Consider the following 17940-nt stretch of genomic DNA (forward strand, 5'->3'; position numbering starts at 1 on the left):
TTTACAGACTTAACTTAACAGTGCCAATACTTTTGTCATGAACAAATATTTGAAATTGCTTAAGTGCGTTTGTTTTTTACACTTGCATCAGCTTGTACTTGCACTGAGCTGCTCCATACCTGGTCATATTCCACTACTGCTCTTCATTATATTTATTTCCTGTATCTTGTACTTTGATTTTTGTAATTTTTCTGATTTGAAATCGTTCTTATCAGGGCTGTCGGTTAAGCCTCAAAATAGCAATCGATTAATTGGGCACATAAAATATAATCGTTCGAACAAATATCGATGATTGCAACATACATTTTCAGTGCATTCCTCTTCACGTGACGTTATTATTTTAATATCTTTGCAGTTAAGTAAAAGCCTGTGCACAACAATTGAATGCGAGGGGTAATTATGCCTTGGTAGCGTCAGGAGAAAAAACAAAACAAAACATTCGCAACAAGCCTAAAGCAAGTTTAACATACTACAGGAGTGTTATTAAAATATTTATTCCAAACAGATTACAGTACTTTGGAATGTAATCTATATAAACTAGACACGGGTTTATGAAAAACGTCTTTTTTTATTCAGTGACAGCTGCAGCATCATTAATTGCACCTTGTTAATACTGCACCACCTAACCTTCACTATCTGTGAAACACAATGCGGAAATCCCGGCCTAAAACATAATAATAATAATAATAATAATAATAATAATAATAATAATAATAATACATTGATTTACTACCACATATTGCATACCCGCTAGCTGATCCTTACTCCAAAATTGCGTTTAATATCACTGATCATTTTTTTTTTTTTTTTTTAACGTTACTGAATATTGTTAAATATTCATTATATAACAGTTCATTTTGAAACTCCAAAGCAGCGCACACTATACAGTGAGTTTTCTTCAATGTGCACAATTTATTTACCATGAATACAAGCCTGTCGTCCTGCTCTGGATACAAGGTGGCATGCTTTTGTTTGTTTATACAGTAAATATGCAGAGGGGCGTACTTACAAAGCATTTTCAAATCTGATTCGCTGGTAGGATGGGACCAGCAAATCAGATGCTAGTTAGCACGAGCAGAAGAAGAGGAGCACACCCACTGCTTGTCTGGCAGAAATACTGTACATAGCAAGGCAGAGCGTTCGGTGCAGTTTCGTTGATAAACTTAAATAATTGTATTAACTATGCGCATTACAAAAAGGTAAGTATTGAATCAATTATCCATTATTTATATCGATGTACAGTGCCTTGCGAAAGTATTCGGCCCCCTTGAACTTTGCGACCTTTTGCCACATTTCAGGCTTCAAACAAAGATATGAAACTGTAATTTTTTGTGAAGAATCAACAACAAGTGGGACACAATCATGAAGTGGAACGAAATTTATTGGATATTTCAAACTTTTTTAACAAATAAAAAACTGAAAAAATGGGCGTGCAAAATTATTCAGCCCCCTTAAGTTAATACTTTGTAGCGCCACCTTTTGCTGCGATTACAGCTGTAAGTCGCTTGGGGTATGTCTCCATCAGTTTTGCACATCGAGAGACTGAAATTTTTGCCCATTCCTCCTTGCAAAACAGCTCGAGCTCAGTGAGGTTGGATGGAGAGCATTTGTGAACAGCAGTTTTCAGTTCTTTCCACAGATTCTCGATTGGATTCAGGTCTGGACTTTGACTTGGCCATTCTAACACCTGGATATGTTTATTTGTGAACCATTCCATTGTAGATTTTGCTTTATGTTTTGGATCATTGTCTTGTTGGAAGACAAATCTCCGTCCCAGTCTCAGGTCTTTTGCAGACTCCATCAGGTTTTCTTCCAGAATGGTCCTGTATTTGGCTCCATCCATCTTCCCATCAATTTTAACCATCTTCCCTGTCCCTGCTGAAGAAAAGCAGGCCCAAACCATGATGCTGCCACCACCATGTTTGACAGTGGGGATGGTGTGTTCAGGGTGATGAGCTGTGTTGCTTTTACGCCAAACATAACGTTTTGCATTGTTGCCAAAAAGTTCGATTTTGGTTTCATCTGACCAGAGCACCTTCTTCCACATGTTTGGTGTGTCTCCCAGGTGGCTTGTGGCAAACTGTAAACGACACTTTTTATGGATATCTTTAAGAAATGGCTTTCTTCTTGCCACTCTTCCATAAAGTCCAGATTTGTGCAGTATACGACTGATTGTTGTCCTATGGACAGAGTCTCCCACCTCAGCTGTAGATCTCTGCAGTTCATCCAGAGTGATCATGGGCCTCTTGGCTGCATCTCTGATCAGTCTTCTCCTTGTATGAGCTGAAAGTTTAGAGGGACGGCCAGGTCTTGGTAGATTTGCAGTGGTCTGATACTCCTTCCATTTCAATATTATCGCTTGCACAGTGCTCCTTGGGATGTTTAAAGCTTGGGAAATCTTTTTGTATCCAAATCCGGCTTTAAACTTCTCCACAACAGTATCTCGGACCTGCCTGGTGTGTTCCTTGTTCTTCATGATGCTCTCTGCGCTTTAAACGGACCTCTGAGACTATCACAGTGCAGGTGCATTTATACGGAGACTTGATTACACACAGGTGGATTCTATTTATCATCATTAGTCATTTAGGTCAACATTGGATCATTCAGAGATCCTCACTGAACTTCTGGAGAGAGTTTGCTGCACTGAAAGTAAAGGGGCTGAATAATTTTGCACGCCCAATTTTTCAGTTTTTTATTTGTTAAAAAAGTTTGAAATATCCAATAAATTTCGTTCCACTTCATGATTGTGTCCCACTTGTTGTTGATTCTTCACAAAAAATTACAGTTTCATATCTTTATGTTTGAAGCCTGAAATGTGGCAAAAGGTTGCAAAGTTCAAGGGGGCCGAATACTTTCGCAAGGCACTGTATATAATGAGAACATAAGAAAGTTTACAAACGAGAGGAGGCCATTTGGTCCACCATACTCATTTGGATGTTAGTAGCTTATTGATCCCAGAATATCATCAAGCAGCTTCTTGAAGGATCCCAGGGTATCAGCGTCAACAACATTACAGGGGAGTTGGTTCCAGACCATCACAATTCTCTGTGTAAAAAAGTGCCTCCTATTTACTGTTCTGAATGCCCATTTATCTAATCTCCATTTGTAAGCCCTGGTCCTTGTTTCTTTTTTCAGGTCGAAAAAGTCCCCTGGGTTAACATTGTCAATACCTATTACAATTTTGAATGCTTGAATCAGATCGCCGCGTATTCTTCTTTGTTCAAGACTGAATAGATTCAATTATTTAAGCCTGTCTGCATATGATATGCCTTTTAAACCTGGAATAATTCTGGTCGCTTTTCTTTGCATTCTTTCTACAGCAGCAATATCCTTTTTGTAACGAGGTGACCAGAACTGAACACAATATTCTAGATGAGGTCATACTAATGCATTGTGAAGTTTTAACATTACTTCCCTTGATTTAAATTCAACACTTCTCACAATATATCCGAGCATCTTGTTGGCCTTTTGTTATAGCTTCCCCACATTGTCCAGATGAAGACATTTCTGAGTCAACATAAACTCCTAGGACTTTTTCATAGATTCCTTCTTCAATTTCAGTATCTCCCATATGATATTCATAATGCACATTTTTATTGCCTGCGTGCAGTACCTTACACTTTTCTCTATTAAATGTCACTTGCCATGTATCTGCCCAGTTCTGAATGTTGTCTAGATCATTTTGAATGACCTTTGCTGATGCAACAGTGTTTGCCACTGCTCCTATTTTTGTGTCATCTGCAAAATTAACACGTTTGCTTACTATACCAGAATCTAAGTCATTAATGTCAATTAGGAATAGCAGAGGATCTAATACTGATCCCTGTGGTACTCCACTGGTTACCTTGCTCCATTTTGAGGTTTGTCCTCTTACCAGTACTTTCTGTTTTCTACATGTTAACCACTCCCTAATCCATGTGCATGCATTTCCTTGAATTCCTACTGCGTTCAGTTTGAGAATTAATCATTTATGTGGGACTTTGTCAAAAGCTTTCTGGAAATCTAAATAAACTATGTCTTTTTTGACCTGAAAAAAGAAACAAGGACCAGGGTTCACAAATGGAGATTAGATAAAGGGGCATTCAGAACAGAAAATAGGAGGCACTTTTTTACACAGAGAATTGTGAGGGTCTGGAACCAACTCCCCAGTAATGTTGTTGAAGCTGACACCCTGGGATCCTTCAAGAAGCTGCTTGATGAGATTCTGGGATCAATAAGCTACTAACAACCAAACGAGCAAGATGGGCTGAATGGCCTCCTTTCATTTGTAAACGTTCTTATATGCTTTGCAGTTATCCATTGTCGATGTTGCATCCTCAAAAAAGTCAAGCAGATTAGTTAGACACGATCTCCCTTTCCTAAAACCATACTGACTGTCTCCCAGGATACTGTTACCAAATAGGTAATTTTCCATTTTGGATCTTATTATAGTTTCCATAAGTTTACATATAATAGAAGTCAGGCTTATTGGTCTGTAGTTACCTGGTTGGGTTTTGTCTCCCTTTTTGTGGATCGGTATTACGTTTGCAATTCTCCAGTCTGTCAGTACAACCCCCGTGTCAAGAGACTGTAGCATGATCTTGGTTAGCGGTTTGTAAATAACTTCTTTCATTTCTTTGAGTACTATTGGGAGGATCTCATCCGGCCCAAGGGATTTGTTTATTTTAAGAGCTCCTAGTTCCTTTAACACTTCTGCCTCTTATGCTAAAGTTATTTAAAACTGGATAGGAACAGGTCGACATGTGGGGCATGTTGCCCGTATCCGCCTATGTAAAAACTTGTGAAAAGTAATCATTTAATATATTTAATATTTTTTTCTCTTCATCTATGATTTTGCCATTTGCATCTTAGACATTTTATATCCTCTTTGAATGTTCCCTTGCAATATTGATTTCTATCTCTCTCTTGGCCTTTCTAACTTCCTTTTTGACTTGTATTTGCAAGTTCTAAGTACTCTTCCTGTGTACTTTGTTCTTGGTCCCTTTTAAATGCTCTGTAAAGTTCTCTGAATATTTTTTTTAATTGATTTATTAAACCATTTGGGCAATTTTGTTTTAGATTTAGATTTGTCTACTTTTGGGATGTAATTGTTTTGCGCCTCTAGTACTACATTTTTAAAAAAACAGCCATCCTTTTTCTGTGTATGTTTTCTCTATTTTACTCCAATCTACTTCTGTCTCTGTTTCATTCCTTCAGTTTGCCTTCCTAAAATTGTAAACCAATGGTTCTCTGACCTCTGTTTTAGTTATTCTGTCTTGGTTATTTGAAAAGACTAAATCAAGCCATGCCTCCCCTCTAGTCAGTGCCTTGACAAATTGCGTTAGGAAGCAGTCATTTGTCATTTCCACCATTTCAATTTCCTCTGTCGTGTTCTCCACCGGGTTTTCCCATTTTGAATGGAATCGATCAAAAAATTGATTTGATTTAATTGTAGCAGCCCTAGTGTTCTTAACCATTTATCGTACTTACTACGTTCTCTTAATTAACTTTACTCATATAAGCAAATATTTTTACTATAAATTTAACTGCTGTTGGTCGAAATCGCTCTTAAACGTAATTATTTACTGTATTCTTTATTTTGCTGATTTTATTTCAGCATACTTGTGGTTTAGTCCACATCAAACGGAACAACTTTGATACTAGAAAATCCCAAAAGAACTGCGTTTCAAAATCACAAGATCCAGTTAATTAGTTTAAGTGGAACAAGTTAGAGTGACTATTGGAAACAACCTATAGATTGATATAAAGAAAATAAACTAGAAAATTATACTTTAAGAAAACCTATACATGCATCACTGAGACCTTAACCTGCCTTTTTTCAGAAAAGGGAGTTTGTGACAGAACCGAGAAATACTGAGACATTAGTGAGAAGTTTTGAAATTCACTCTTTCTGGGACTTATTTGCCTATTTCAAAATCAGGTGTGGCTTTAATGCTGTATCCACATGTCTGGAACGTACTTTAATGCTGTATCCACATGTCTGGAACGTACTTTTTATTCCACTACACAATCTATGGTTGAACCAACTTCATAAAATAACCCATGTTATTTTAAAGGAATACTTTATACATTTTGTTCCACTATGTATCTTCTACTACATAATCTGTTACGATTTTTTTATTTTTTTAAATTATTATTATGTTTTTATAAATTTAGAGTGACCAATTATTATTATTTTTATTTATTTTCCCCCAATTTGAAATGTCCAATCATGTTTTTTCTCCTCACCGCCACGCAATCCAGAGCATAGGTGGGCAGGCTACCGATCCTGGAAGATAGAGATTAGCCCTGCTTCTTATCCACTCTGAATATGCTTGGTGTCTGGCCAGTAGGGTTTGCTGTTGTGCGATGAGGACAGTAAATCCCTGCCTGTTTCCCATACCCACCCCTGGGACACCCCCTTCAGAGTCCCCAGCAAAGCTCCTACTCTTTGCACAGCTTGGACGCGAACCGGTGCCGTCCAAGCAGTAAGACTCATCCTACACTCCCTGCGGCAGCGCTTTAACTGGATGAGCCACTCTGGGCCCACGATTGCCATTTATTTACACTCAAAGACTTTCTTTCAGATTAAAATGACATCTTAATTTATATTATTATTAATAAATAATTAATTATTATTATTATTATTATTATTATTATTATTATTATTATTATTATTATTATTATTATATACTTGTAGTAATATTAAAACTGGCATCTGGCCGCCCCTTCCCATAAATGTCAACAAATCAAAACCAATCTTCCAATTCACACAAACTCGCCAAATCAATCTTGTTTCAGTATCTAAGAAAAGTACAATAGATCTGTAAATAATTATACTATTCCACTGTTTGGAGGAATCTTTATCACAACCCCTTACAACAATCAATATCAGAAATGGATAAACAATTGTCATTACATACTTGGAAACCGGTAAACCATTATTATTTTTTCTGCATGGTCCAAATATAATATTTTGGGTTAAAACAGTAGCTCTGATAAGTAAAGTAAAGTTTAGTGTTGATTAACAATGCAAATTTCGCAGAAGGTATTGTAGCACCCAGCTATTTCAATCTCTCACCTGTTCCTTTAAGACACTGCATGGTTGTGGTGAATCCTTTTGTTCTGGGCAGTAAGTGATACTTCAGCTTGGGAAGGCCCTTTGATTCGGCAACCTGCATACTGATCTGGTGTTTTTTTTCTGTAAAGCGTGTCCCTTCACAATACAAGAGGAACTGTAAAAAAAAAACCGAGGAAAACAGGAGTGCTAAAAGTATATTAAAATAAATCTCCCATTTTCATCTGATTTTAAGTTACAGAAAATTATTGATATTTCAATTATTATTTCACTTCGGACATGCGCGTAACCCAGGCCTCTACAGTATGTATACATGAGGATCGTTTGACACTAGTGAATGTTAGCCTTTTGCACTACCTAACCCACTCGTCTTGCTTTTTGTTCAACTGCAGTGTAAAATGGATTGAATAGAACACTGTTAAAAGGAGCTGCAGGATCCAAGATTTACTATAGTTCTGTGTATAGTCTTGTGAGTTCATTGCATGCCCAGCACTTACCCACATGCACTCAGGATAGTCCGAGAGGTTTTTGAGTCCCTGGATGACAGTGTCTTTGTCTTCTTCCCATCTCCTTTTACAGAAAACTATTTCCAAGAAGTACCAGGTCCACCCAATTAGTGGCACTTTCAACAACTCATGCTTTGCAAGGACTTTCGAACTCTACCAACAAGATAAAGATAATAAAGATGAATAGGGTTATTTACCCAACAGCTTGTCCATTCTGAACACAAACACAAATTTATTTCAAAAGCTTTAACAGTTATTTAATATAGTAACTTTGACAATTATTTATAATCACTTTCTATGGTTGAGATTCCTTGTTTAGATTATGTATGTGTGTATATATGTATGAGAAATTACAGTTAAAGTTAAAAACAAAACGTTAGTGGGTTAACCTATTACACCCGATTCAAGTGAACACTCTAACAAAGCTGCATCTTACGCCCGCAACGTCAGCATGTCTGTCCGCCCCCACAGGAGACAAAACTGTGTGCAGGATGATGCTCAGTGCCATAAATTTTCTTCAGCCTATTGCACAGAATGTATGCAGCGACCAGAGAATTGTAATGGATACATTTCTATTTCAGGGAACCAGGGTTATGATAATAACTTAACGTTCCCTTTCAAGTACGAAATGTATTCCATTACACAATGGGTAAGTATACCCAAGCCGTCGCAAGGACATGACTTGCAGAACAGCCAATTTTGCGAGACCGATGGCTTGCCATACTTATAAGGAACAGTAATTACCTCATGCATGTGCTTCTGAGTCAGGCTGAGATGCCGCTGTCAGCACTCTAGTTCCAAAGGCAGGGTTCTGAGGATCCAGGACACTAAGCCTGGAAAACCTTGTGAAGGTGTGAGGAGTGGCCCACACCCCTGCATCGCAAATGTCAGACCGATGCACCCTGAAACAATGCCCAAGAGGTGGCAAGACCCTGGTGGAATGACCTGTGACCTTCTCTGAAGCATAACCTTAGTCCTAGACTCCATATAAAACAAACAATCAAGCTTTTGCCTCTGAAAATGCTTGTATCTTACTCGCACGTCTAGCGAAGGTGATGGCAAGTAACAATGCTGCCTTCAGAGACAGGTATTTAAGCTCTGTAGAATGCAGAGGTTCAAAGGATGGTTTCGTGAGTGCATGCAGCACCACATTTAACCACCACTGAGGAACTTTATCCTTCAAAAGGAGACCAAAGCCTCTGCACCTCTTTCAGAAACTGGCGAGCCAGAAAGTGAGCCCCTGGGGACACAGTCGAGGGGGACTTACCCTCATGAAAAAGGTCCTGCAAAAACTGCAGAATGACTGGCATGGGGCTAGTCGTGGGATCAATCAGAGTGTGCTGAAGCAGCTCTCGCACTCTGGAGAGTTGATACGACTGTCTCCGACAAGTCTAACTGGCTGAACCAGAGCCGTTCAGGGGCCAGACCCAGAGCTGTAGGCTTGATGGGTTGGGGTGCCACAACGTCCCTTGCGCCTGGCCTAGCTGCATCTAGCTGGTGCCAGGGCCAGTACGGGGCCACTAAAAGCACCCTGGCTTGTTCCTGCCTGATTTTTTCAAGGCACATTGGAAGCAATGCTACCGGTGCAAAGGCATAAAGGAGAGTCCTCGGCCACTCGTGTGCAAGGGCATCAACTCCCAGCGGATCCCTTTTCTCCAGAATGGAGAACCAGAGGGGACAATGAGGTCGACCTCCGCTCTCCCGAACTTGTCCCAAATCAGGCTCATCACCTCGGGGTGGAGCCTCCACTCCAAGCCGAACGGGACTCCCCTTGATAGGAGGTCTGCTGCGTGTTTTTCTGCTCCTGGCAGATGTATCGCTCTCAAGGACAGCAGGTGCTTGTGAACCCACAATAAGATTTTCTGGGCTACCCGATGGTGACGGGGCGATCGCAAGCTGCCCTGGTAGTTGATGTAAGCCATCGCGGTTGTGTTGTCCATCCTGATCAACACATGTCTCCCCCGCACCTCCTGGAAGAAACTCTGCAAGGCCACAAAAACTGCCTACAGCTCCAGGATGTTTATGCGTAGCCCCACCCAAGGGGGCTGCCACACACCTTGCGCTCCTCGTCCGCTCCACACGGCGCCCCAGCCTAAGCCGGAGGCGTCCGTGGTGATCACCTCTCACTTGGTGATACTGCCCAACGATACAGGTGAGCTGGCTGTTTCCACCACGAGAGAGCGTCCATACAGTGTCGGAACACCGACGGGCGGAGATGTGGTTGCAAGAGGGGATGATTCACCCTGCTTTTGAACCTCGCTTGGAGAGGGCGCATACGGAGAAGACCTAAAGGAAGGGTCTGGGATGCTGCTGCCATCAGGCCCAGAAGCATCTGGAAGGTGACAACATCCAGCTGAAACAAACAGCCTCAGGCAGTGTGAAGCCTCTGGATTATGTCCTCTGACAGAGTGGTGATCATGCTGCTTGAGTTCAAACATTCACCACTTTGAAAAGGTGCGAGGGGCTAGAGAAAGGCTGAATGGCAGAACACGGAACTCATAAGTAGTCCCTTGAAAGGAGAACCACAGATATTTCCTGTCCCGGTCTTATCGGGACATGGATGTAGGCGTCTTTCAGGTCTACCGTAGTGAACCAGTTGCAGACCGCAAGAGCCGTTTCACTGTCAGTACCTTGGACTTCCTGCGCCTCAAGAACAGATTGAGCTGTCTGAGGTCGAGAATGGGCCGTCCCTTTTCGGCAACAGGAAGTACCTGGAATAAAACCCCGACTCCAGGTCGGTGGGGTCTATTACCTGAATAGCCCTTCGTTGTAACAGGGTCTTCATCTCTTGGAACACCACCAGGGCGTCTTGAGGGTTGGAGACAGAAGTCGTAACCACTCCTGAAAAGGGGGGAGGGCCCTATTTGAACTAGAGCGAGTAGCCAAGCTGTACTGTGGTGAGCACCCAGTTGTCTGTGGTGCTTGATCGCCAATAAACCAGTTGGCTCCTTGAAAAAGGGCCAACAAACCCCTAGGGCTGCTACTGAGCCACTGGAGATTTCGCTGTTGCTTTGTGCATAAAGCAGTCAGTGGTATTGGGGCGGTGCCCCCTCTGTATCTGGCCGCCCCTATGGTGGGGAGCTCCCCAACTCCAAGATTTACTACGCCGAGTCTGGGGTTGCTGAACCCTAGGACGCCCTGGCGTCATTTGCTTCCTAGCTTGATGAGCCTTTCTGGGCAGCAAGCGTACCAGCTCTTTGGTGGATTCGTGCGCCTTCTGGGAGTTCAGCAAAAGTTCCACCGCTGGACCGAACGTATGGCCTGGTGTGACCGGGGCATTCAAAAGAGAGGCCTTGTCCCCATCAGGCACTCTTGCCTGGGAGAGCCAAAGCTGCCGTTGAGCAGCTATCAGTGCTGCAAGGCCTCGGCCAAGAGGCTGAACATTGTATTTGGATAGCTGCAGCAGGTGGTCAGTGACCAGGTTCAGCTCCTCTAGCGTCTGCTGGGGGGCCTGTGATTCACTGACAAGCTCTGTACAAGCGTCGACTGGTAAGCCACCAGGATGCTCATGTAGTTACCCAGCCAGGTAGCTAGAGCTTCTGCCGCATAGGCCTTTTTTAACATCGCCTCCGTGACCTTGCACTATTGTTAGGGCATGACACATCTTTGGAAAGGACTGCCAGATGTGTGTCTTGTACAAAGAAGGCAATGGATGTTGCGACAGGAGGAAAGTGGCCAAGCCCCAACTCCTCCGTGTCGTGGACCCGATATAACAGGTCAGCAGCCCTGGGGTTAGATGTGGTTAAATGGATAACACAAACTTACTGATATGTGCATTGCTTTCAGCTACTAATGTTGGTGGTCATTACCCAATGGTATCTGAATCATGTTACTAGATACAATTGTAACTGATATTATATACAACTGATTTGTAATAGAAGATGTCTATTTGTTTTTGAGAATTTCGTTGCAGGCATCACATTAAAACAAAATATCGACTTAGAGTGGTCTTCACAATATTTAAACAGAAGTTAACTAAATAAAGAAATAAATAAAAAAGACTAACCCCCAAAACTCCAAACCGCTCACAAATGGTCCATCCACAGAGGAAATCTATTTCATAATTGTGATTAAGGATGACGATGACATGCTCTTTCCCTAACTTGTCCACAGTGGCCTTGTCTGTAAACAGAGTGCATTCTGTACCCGCCCACCACTCTAGCAACATCACAAGCTCTATAAAGGGAACAAGACAAGATTTGTTGCAAAAACACTTAAAGTACCAGGGTTACAAAAAATACAGCATTACATGTCCCCATGTGTTGCTACAACTGTTAAAATAATGTACCTGTACTTCTTTTCATTGTTAACATCCCGACAACTTTTTACACTTATAACTGTTTCAAAGCTCTTTTCAAAATTGACACTCTAGTGCACTGGGGTTTGAGATCTGTCCTCTAAATCACTGCTGATTTTATTTATATATATCTATATATCTATATCTATATATAAAAATCAGGGCTTTCAGCATAGGATTGCAGGAATCGCGCATTTTCCAAGTTGCTCCCACATATCTGCAACGTTCAGTGTGGGATGGACAGCAATCTTCAAGTCATGTCACAAATTTTCGATAGGATTTAGTCGGGGTTCTGACTGGGCCACTCAAAGACATTTACCTTTTTGTTACTTAGCCACTCCAGTGTAGCTTTGGCTGTGTGCTTGCCTGCCGATGAGAAACATCCCCATAACATGATGCTGTCACCACCATGCTTCACAGTAGGGATGGTGTTCTTTGGGTGATGCGCTGTTTTGGGTTTGCGCCAAACATAACGCTTTGCATTTAGGCCAAAAAGTTCAATTTTAGTTTCATCAGACCACAACTTTGCCACATGGCTACAGAATCTCCCGAGTGTTTTTTTGCATACTTCAAAACAGGATTCAAGTTGGGCTTTCTTGATTAATGGTTTCCTTCTTGACACCCTACCATACAGGCTAGATTTGTGGAGTGCTTGGGATATTGTTGTCACATGCACACTTTGACCAGTCTTGGCCATAAAAGCCTGTAGCTCTTGCAAAGTTGCCATTCGCCTCTTGGTAGCCTCTCTGATCAGTCTCCTTCTTGCTCGGTAATCCAGTTTGGAGGGACAGCCTGATCTACGCAGGGTCTTGGTGGTGCCATACACCTTCCACTTCTTAATCGTCTTGACCGTGCTCCAAGGGATATTCAAGGCCTTTGATATTTTTTTTATACCCATCCCCTGATCTGTGCCTTTCAACAACTTTGTCCCGGAGTTCTTTTGAAAGTGCCTTGGTGCTCATGGTTGAGTCTTTGCTTTGAAATGCACTACCCAGCAGAGGGAACCTACAGGAACTGCTGAATTTATCCTGAAATCATGTGAATCACTACAATTTAACACAGGTGGAGGCCACTTAACTTGGTGTGTGATTTTGAAGGCAGTTGGTTACACCTGAGCTAATTTAGGATTGCTATTACAAGTGGGGTGGACACTTATCCAACCAAGCTATTTCAGTTTTTATTTTTAATTAATTTTCTACAAATTTCTAGAATATTTTTTTCACATGGAAGTTGTGGGGAAGGATGTGTAGATAAATGGAAAGAAAAAACTATTTTAATGCATTTTAATTCCAGGCTATAAGGCAACAAAAGGTGAACATTTTGAAAGGGGGTGTAGACTTTCTACAGGCACTGTAAACAGTTTTGAAAAAAAAGACGATATTAACCCTTTGCAGTCTTTATTAAATGCGTGTCAGGCGCGTCAGGTCCAATTTATTTTCACACTCGCAGTTAATTTTAGACGCGCTGTTTAAAAGTATTTTCTTTCCACAGTCAAACAGGTTTAAAAGGCTCTGCATATCAACAAAGCACTCACTAGGCATCTCCAGCCCCGCCCCACCCTTTCGTTCTCTATCGCTTTCACATATGCTAAGAAATAAATAATAATCATAATAATAATAATAATAATAATAATACATACCGATCTATAATCTCCTGATCACTCGTTTTATCACCAAACGCCTCAATAATGCGATCCAAGTCATTATTTTATTTCTATAACATCTCAAAAAAGCTCTGCAAATGTCCGTGATATTCTCCGAGCGCTAATGCAGCAGCAGCCAGCTTGTTTCCTTATGGCCGCCGTTATATGATGCCAGGGGCAAGTATGACTATGAGATACGCCCATTTTTTTTTCGGCTTGTCTCGGCTCCTGTCGCTCTCACTTGGCCATTGAATGGTTCTCGGCTTTTTCAGGAGAAAAAATGAGTAGAAACCCGTTCTGTGCATCTTTATGATGATGTCGGACAGGGTCCGACATTGGACTGGATAGGAATAATTTTAATGTCGGACCAGGTACTACATAGGACCGCAAAGGGTTAAGTCTATCTAGCTGTTGTTTTGCTTTAACTCTTAAAACTCAGCCCCATTAAATTTTGAGGCGCCAGCACACTGAAGGTTATACACATTATTATTTGTTTATTTAGCATTCGCCTTTATCCAAGGTGACTTACAGAGACTAGGGTGTGTGAACTGTGCATCAGCTGCAAAGTCACTTACAATTACGTCTCACCCGAAAGACGGAGCACAAGGAGGTTAAGTGACTTGCTCAGGGTCACACAATGAGTCAGTGGCTGAGGTGGGATTTGAACCGGGGACCTCCTGGTTACAAGCCCTTTTCTTTAACCACTGGACCACCCAGCCTCCTAAAATCCGTAAAAGCCACCTACCTGTGTTCAGTGTGTGTATGCAGTAATCCTAGCAGGAACTATGATCGCCTGAAGTTGAGCCTCTCATCATGTGACACAGTTCACAGCTTAGGTTTCGTTTTGAATTTATTGTCATTGTAGCAGCTAGACTGAAAGGGGCGATATTGTTGGAAAGCTTAGAAGCTCTAAAAATGGTTCACATGATTTCAGATTAAATACATCTGTCTCTGTAAGGTCCCACAGTTGGGTAGTGCATTCAAAGCAAAGATACTACCATGAAGACCAAGGAGCTTTCAAAACAACTCCGGGATAAAGTTGTGGAAAGGCACAGATCAGGGGAGGGGTATAAAAAGATTTCAAAGGCATTGAATAGTCAAGTCGATCATTAAGAAGTGGAAGGTATATGGCACCACCCAGAATCTGCTTAGAGCAGGCCGTCCTCCCAAACTGAGCAGCCGGGTAAGAAGGGCATTGATCAGAGAAGCCAGCAAGAGGCCAATGACAACTCTGAAAGACCTGAGATGGAAGAAACTGTCCATGTGTCAACAATAGCTCAGGTACTCCACAAATCTGGCCTGTATGGAAGAGAGGCAAGAAGCCATATCTGAAAAAAGCCCATGTAAAATCCCGCTTGGAATTTGTAAAAAGGCATGTGGGAGACTCTGAAAAGATGTGGCAAAAGATTCTGTGGTCTAATGAAACAAAAAATGAACTATTTGGCCTAAATGCAAAGCATTGTGCTGTGTTGGGTTTGCGCCAGACATATCACCCAAGTAACACCATCCCTACTGTGAAGCATGGTGGTAGCAGCATAATGCTATGGGTATGCTTTTCATCCGCAGGGACTGGGAAGCTTGTCACGGTAGAGGGCAAAATGGATGGAGCTAAATATAGGCAAATCCTTGGGGAAAACCTGCTTCAGTCTGCAAAAGACCCAAGACTGGGACAGAGATTCACCTTTCAGCAGGACAACGACCCCAAGCTTAAAAACAAGAAAGTGAATGTCCTAGAGTGGCCCAATCAAAGCCCGGATTTGAATCCGATTGAGAATCTGTGGCAAGACTTGAAGATTGCTGTTCACCAATGATCCCCATCCAACTTGACAGAGCTTGAACAATTTTGCCAAGAGGAATGGGCAAATATTACACGATCCAGATGTGCAAACCTGGTAGAGACTTACCCCAAAAGACTCACAGTTGTAATTGCTGGCAAAGGTGGTTCTACAAGTATTGACTCAGGGGGTGAATACTTATGTAACCAAGACATTATAGTTTTTTTTTATTTTTCATTAACTGTTGTTTCACAATACAAATTCTCTTGCCTCTTCAAAGTGTTGAGTAGGTTGTGTAAATCAAAGGAAAAAAATCCCATTTAAATGCATGAAGATTTCAGGTTGTAACACAACAAACTGAAAACGTCCAAGGGGGGGGGGGTGAATACTTACTACAGGCACTGTGTATATTATCTATCTATCTCTATATATACACACTACCGGTCAAAAGTTTTAGAACACCTCCAATTTTCCAGTTTTTATTGAAATTTACACAGTTTAATGTCTCAATGTACTCTGAAATTAAAGCATAGAACAAATAAACAATTGGAGATAAAAAATAAATCATGGAATCGTTTTGTTTAACAAAATTTAATCTAAATTTTGGACTAAAAGTAGCCACCTTTTGCAGATATAACAGCCGAACACACTCGTGGCATTCTTTCTACAATGGAAATCAAATATTGTTCGAAAAGTTCTTCCCAACACTGTTGCAGAAGTTCCCACAAATGTGTTGCACTTGTAGGTTGCTTTGCTTTCACCCTTCTGTCCAGTTCATCCCAAACCAGCTCGATGGGGTTTAAGTCTGGAGACTGTGCTGGCCATTCCATGATTTGAAGCCTACTGTCTTGTTCTTTTCTTCTAAGGTAGTTCTGACATAGCCTGGAGATATGTTTTGGGTCATTATCTTGCTGTAGGATGAACCCCTGACCAACTAGGCGCTGCAAAATGCTGTGTTAGCAGTTTTGGTTCAGGGTGCCACCCACTCTGTGCAAGTCGCCGACTGGATCCAGCAAAAGAGCCCCAGACCATCACGCTTCCTCCTCCATGTTTGACAGTTGGGTGTCACACACCAAGGAACCATCCTTTCACCTACTCGACGGCGTACAAAAACCCTGCGTGATGAACCGAAGATTTCAAATTTTGATTCATCAGTCCATAAGACCTTCTTCCAGTCTTCAGTAGTCCACTGGCGGTGCTTTATGGCCCAGGCAAGCCTCTTTTTCTTATTTTGCCATCTTAGCAATGGCTTTCTTACTGCCACTCGACCTGTCAAACCTGCAGCTCGAAGCCTTCTCTTCACAGTTGAAACTGAGACTTGCTTACTTCGACCAGTGTTAAGCTGTGCTTGAAGCTGTTGTCCTGTGAGCCGCCTATCACGCAAGCTGTTGACTCTCAGAAACTTGTCTTCTGATTCTGTTGGGGCTTTGGGTCTGCCAGACCTCTTCCTGTCAGAGTTTCCTCCAGTTTCCAAGTGCCTTTTGATGGTGTAGGAAACTGTACTCACTGACACCTTGGCTTTCTTTGCAATTTCTCTAAAGGAAAGAATTACACTTTTAAGGGTTATAATGGTCTGTCTGTCTTCCTTTGTTAATTGCCTTTTTCTCGCCATTATGAGAGCAATGTACTACTTCCTGCAGTACAATACTGTCCAAATAATGCTTAAGAGGGTGTAGTAACACAGTCTGTTCCAACACTGCTTTTATACAGACAGAGGGTTTGTAAGTAATCAACAAAAGTTGGGACACCTGTAGGAATTGTTAGCATCAACTTTCAAGGCTTAATTTACTTCCATTGCTGCAGAACAGCTGTAAGTTGTTAACCCATTACTTGTTCCCTGAAAAAGGCCTTTTTGTATGACTCTGAATTTTTCAGTTTTTGGTAACCTAAACTTTTTTTTTAACCTCTGGCAGTTTACCGCTTACCTTTGTACCATTTCAGGTTATTCACTGGACTTGAACTGCTTAAATTTCAATAAAAACTGGAAAAATGGGGGTGTTCTATAACTTTTGACCGGTAGTGTGTGTGTATATATATATATATATATATATATATATATTGCTGTGTTACCTGTTTGACAATGTGGGCAATAATCCTTATACTGTCAATGCACTAGATCTGACATTTTGAAACAGACTTTGAAACAGACTTTAAAAGTTAAGTGTAAACAGTTGTCGGGATGTTAACAATGAAAAGAAAAATTACAGGTGCATTATTTAAACAGTTGTAGCAACACCTCGCTACTTACTCTTTAAATAATTACAAGTGCCAATTATTTAATGTTGAAAACTTGTGTTGAACACTGTAATATTAGTGTTGAACACTGTAATATTAGCTCCCAAGACAACATTTTTTTTCTTTTTTTTAATAAAACAAAAAGGGGTGGGCAGCCTATGGCCCTGATCATATTACAATACCCTTTGATAACTGTACATTCTCAACAAGAGGGCCAATATAAAAAAGAAACAAGGACCAGGGGTCACACATGGAAATTGGATAAAGGGGCATTCAAAACAGAAAAGAGGAGGCACTTTTTTACACAGAGAATTGTGAGGGTCTGAAACCAACTCCCCAGTAATGTTGTTGAAGCTGACACCCTGGGATCATTCAAGAAGCTGCTTGATGAGATTCTGGGATCAATAAGCTACTAACAACCAAACGAG

The 17940-nt window shown here is 41.3% G+C and overlaps 1 protein-coding gene across 3 annotated transcripts in view; it reads right to left on the reverse strand.

The window, feature by feature from the left end:
* Positions 1-17940, reverse strand: part of LOC117406984 (1-acyl-sn-glycerol-3-phosphate acyltransferase gamma-like) — an 89256-nt gene that overhangs the window by 28479 nt on the left and 42837 nt on the right. For all 3 annotated transcript variants that reach the window (XM_034011487.3, XM_034011486.3, XM_034011488.3), the window contains 3 exons: positions 11570-11739; positions 7555-7716; positions 7061-7214 (listed from right to left, as the gene is read on the reverse strand). In XM_034011487.3, the coding sequence (XP_033867378.1) occupies positions 7061-7214; positions 7555-7716; positions 11570-11739 (486 nt within the window). The remainder of the gene's footprint in view (positions 1-7060; positions 7215-7554; positions 7717-11569; positions 11740-17940) is intronic.

Source organism: Acipenser ruthenus, chromosome 8, assembly GCF_902713425.1.
Source record: "Acipenser ruthenus chromosome 8, fAciRut3.2 maternal haplotype, whole genome shotgun sequence".
Taxonomy (NCBI): Eukaryota; Metazoa; Chordata; class Actinopteri; order Acipenseriformes; family Acipenseridae; genus Acipenser; species Acipenser ruthenus.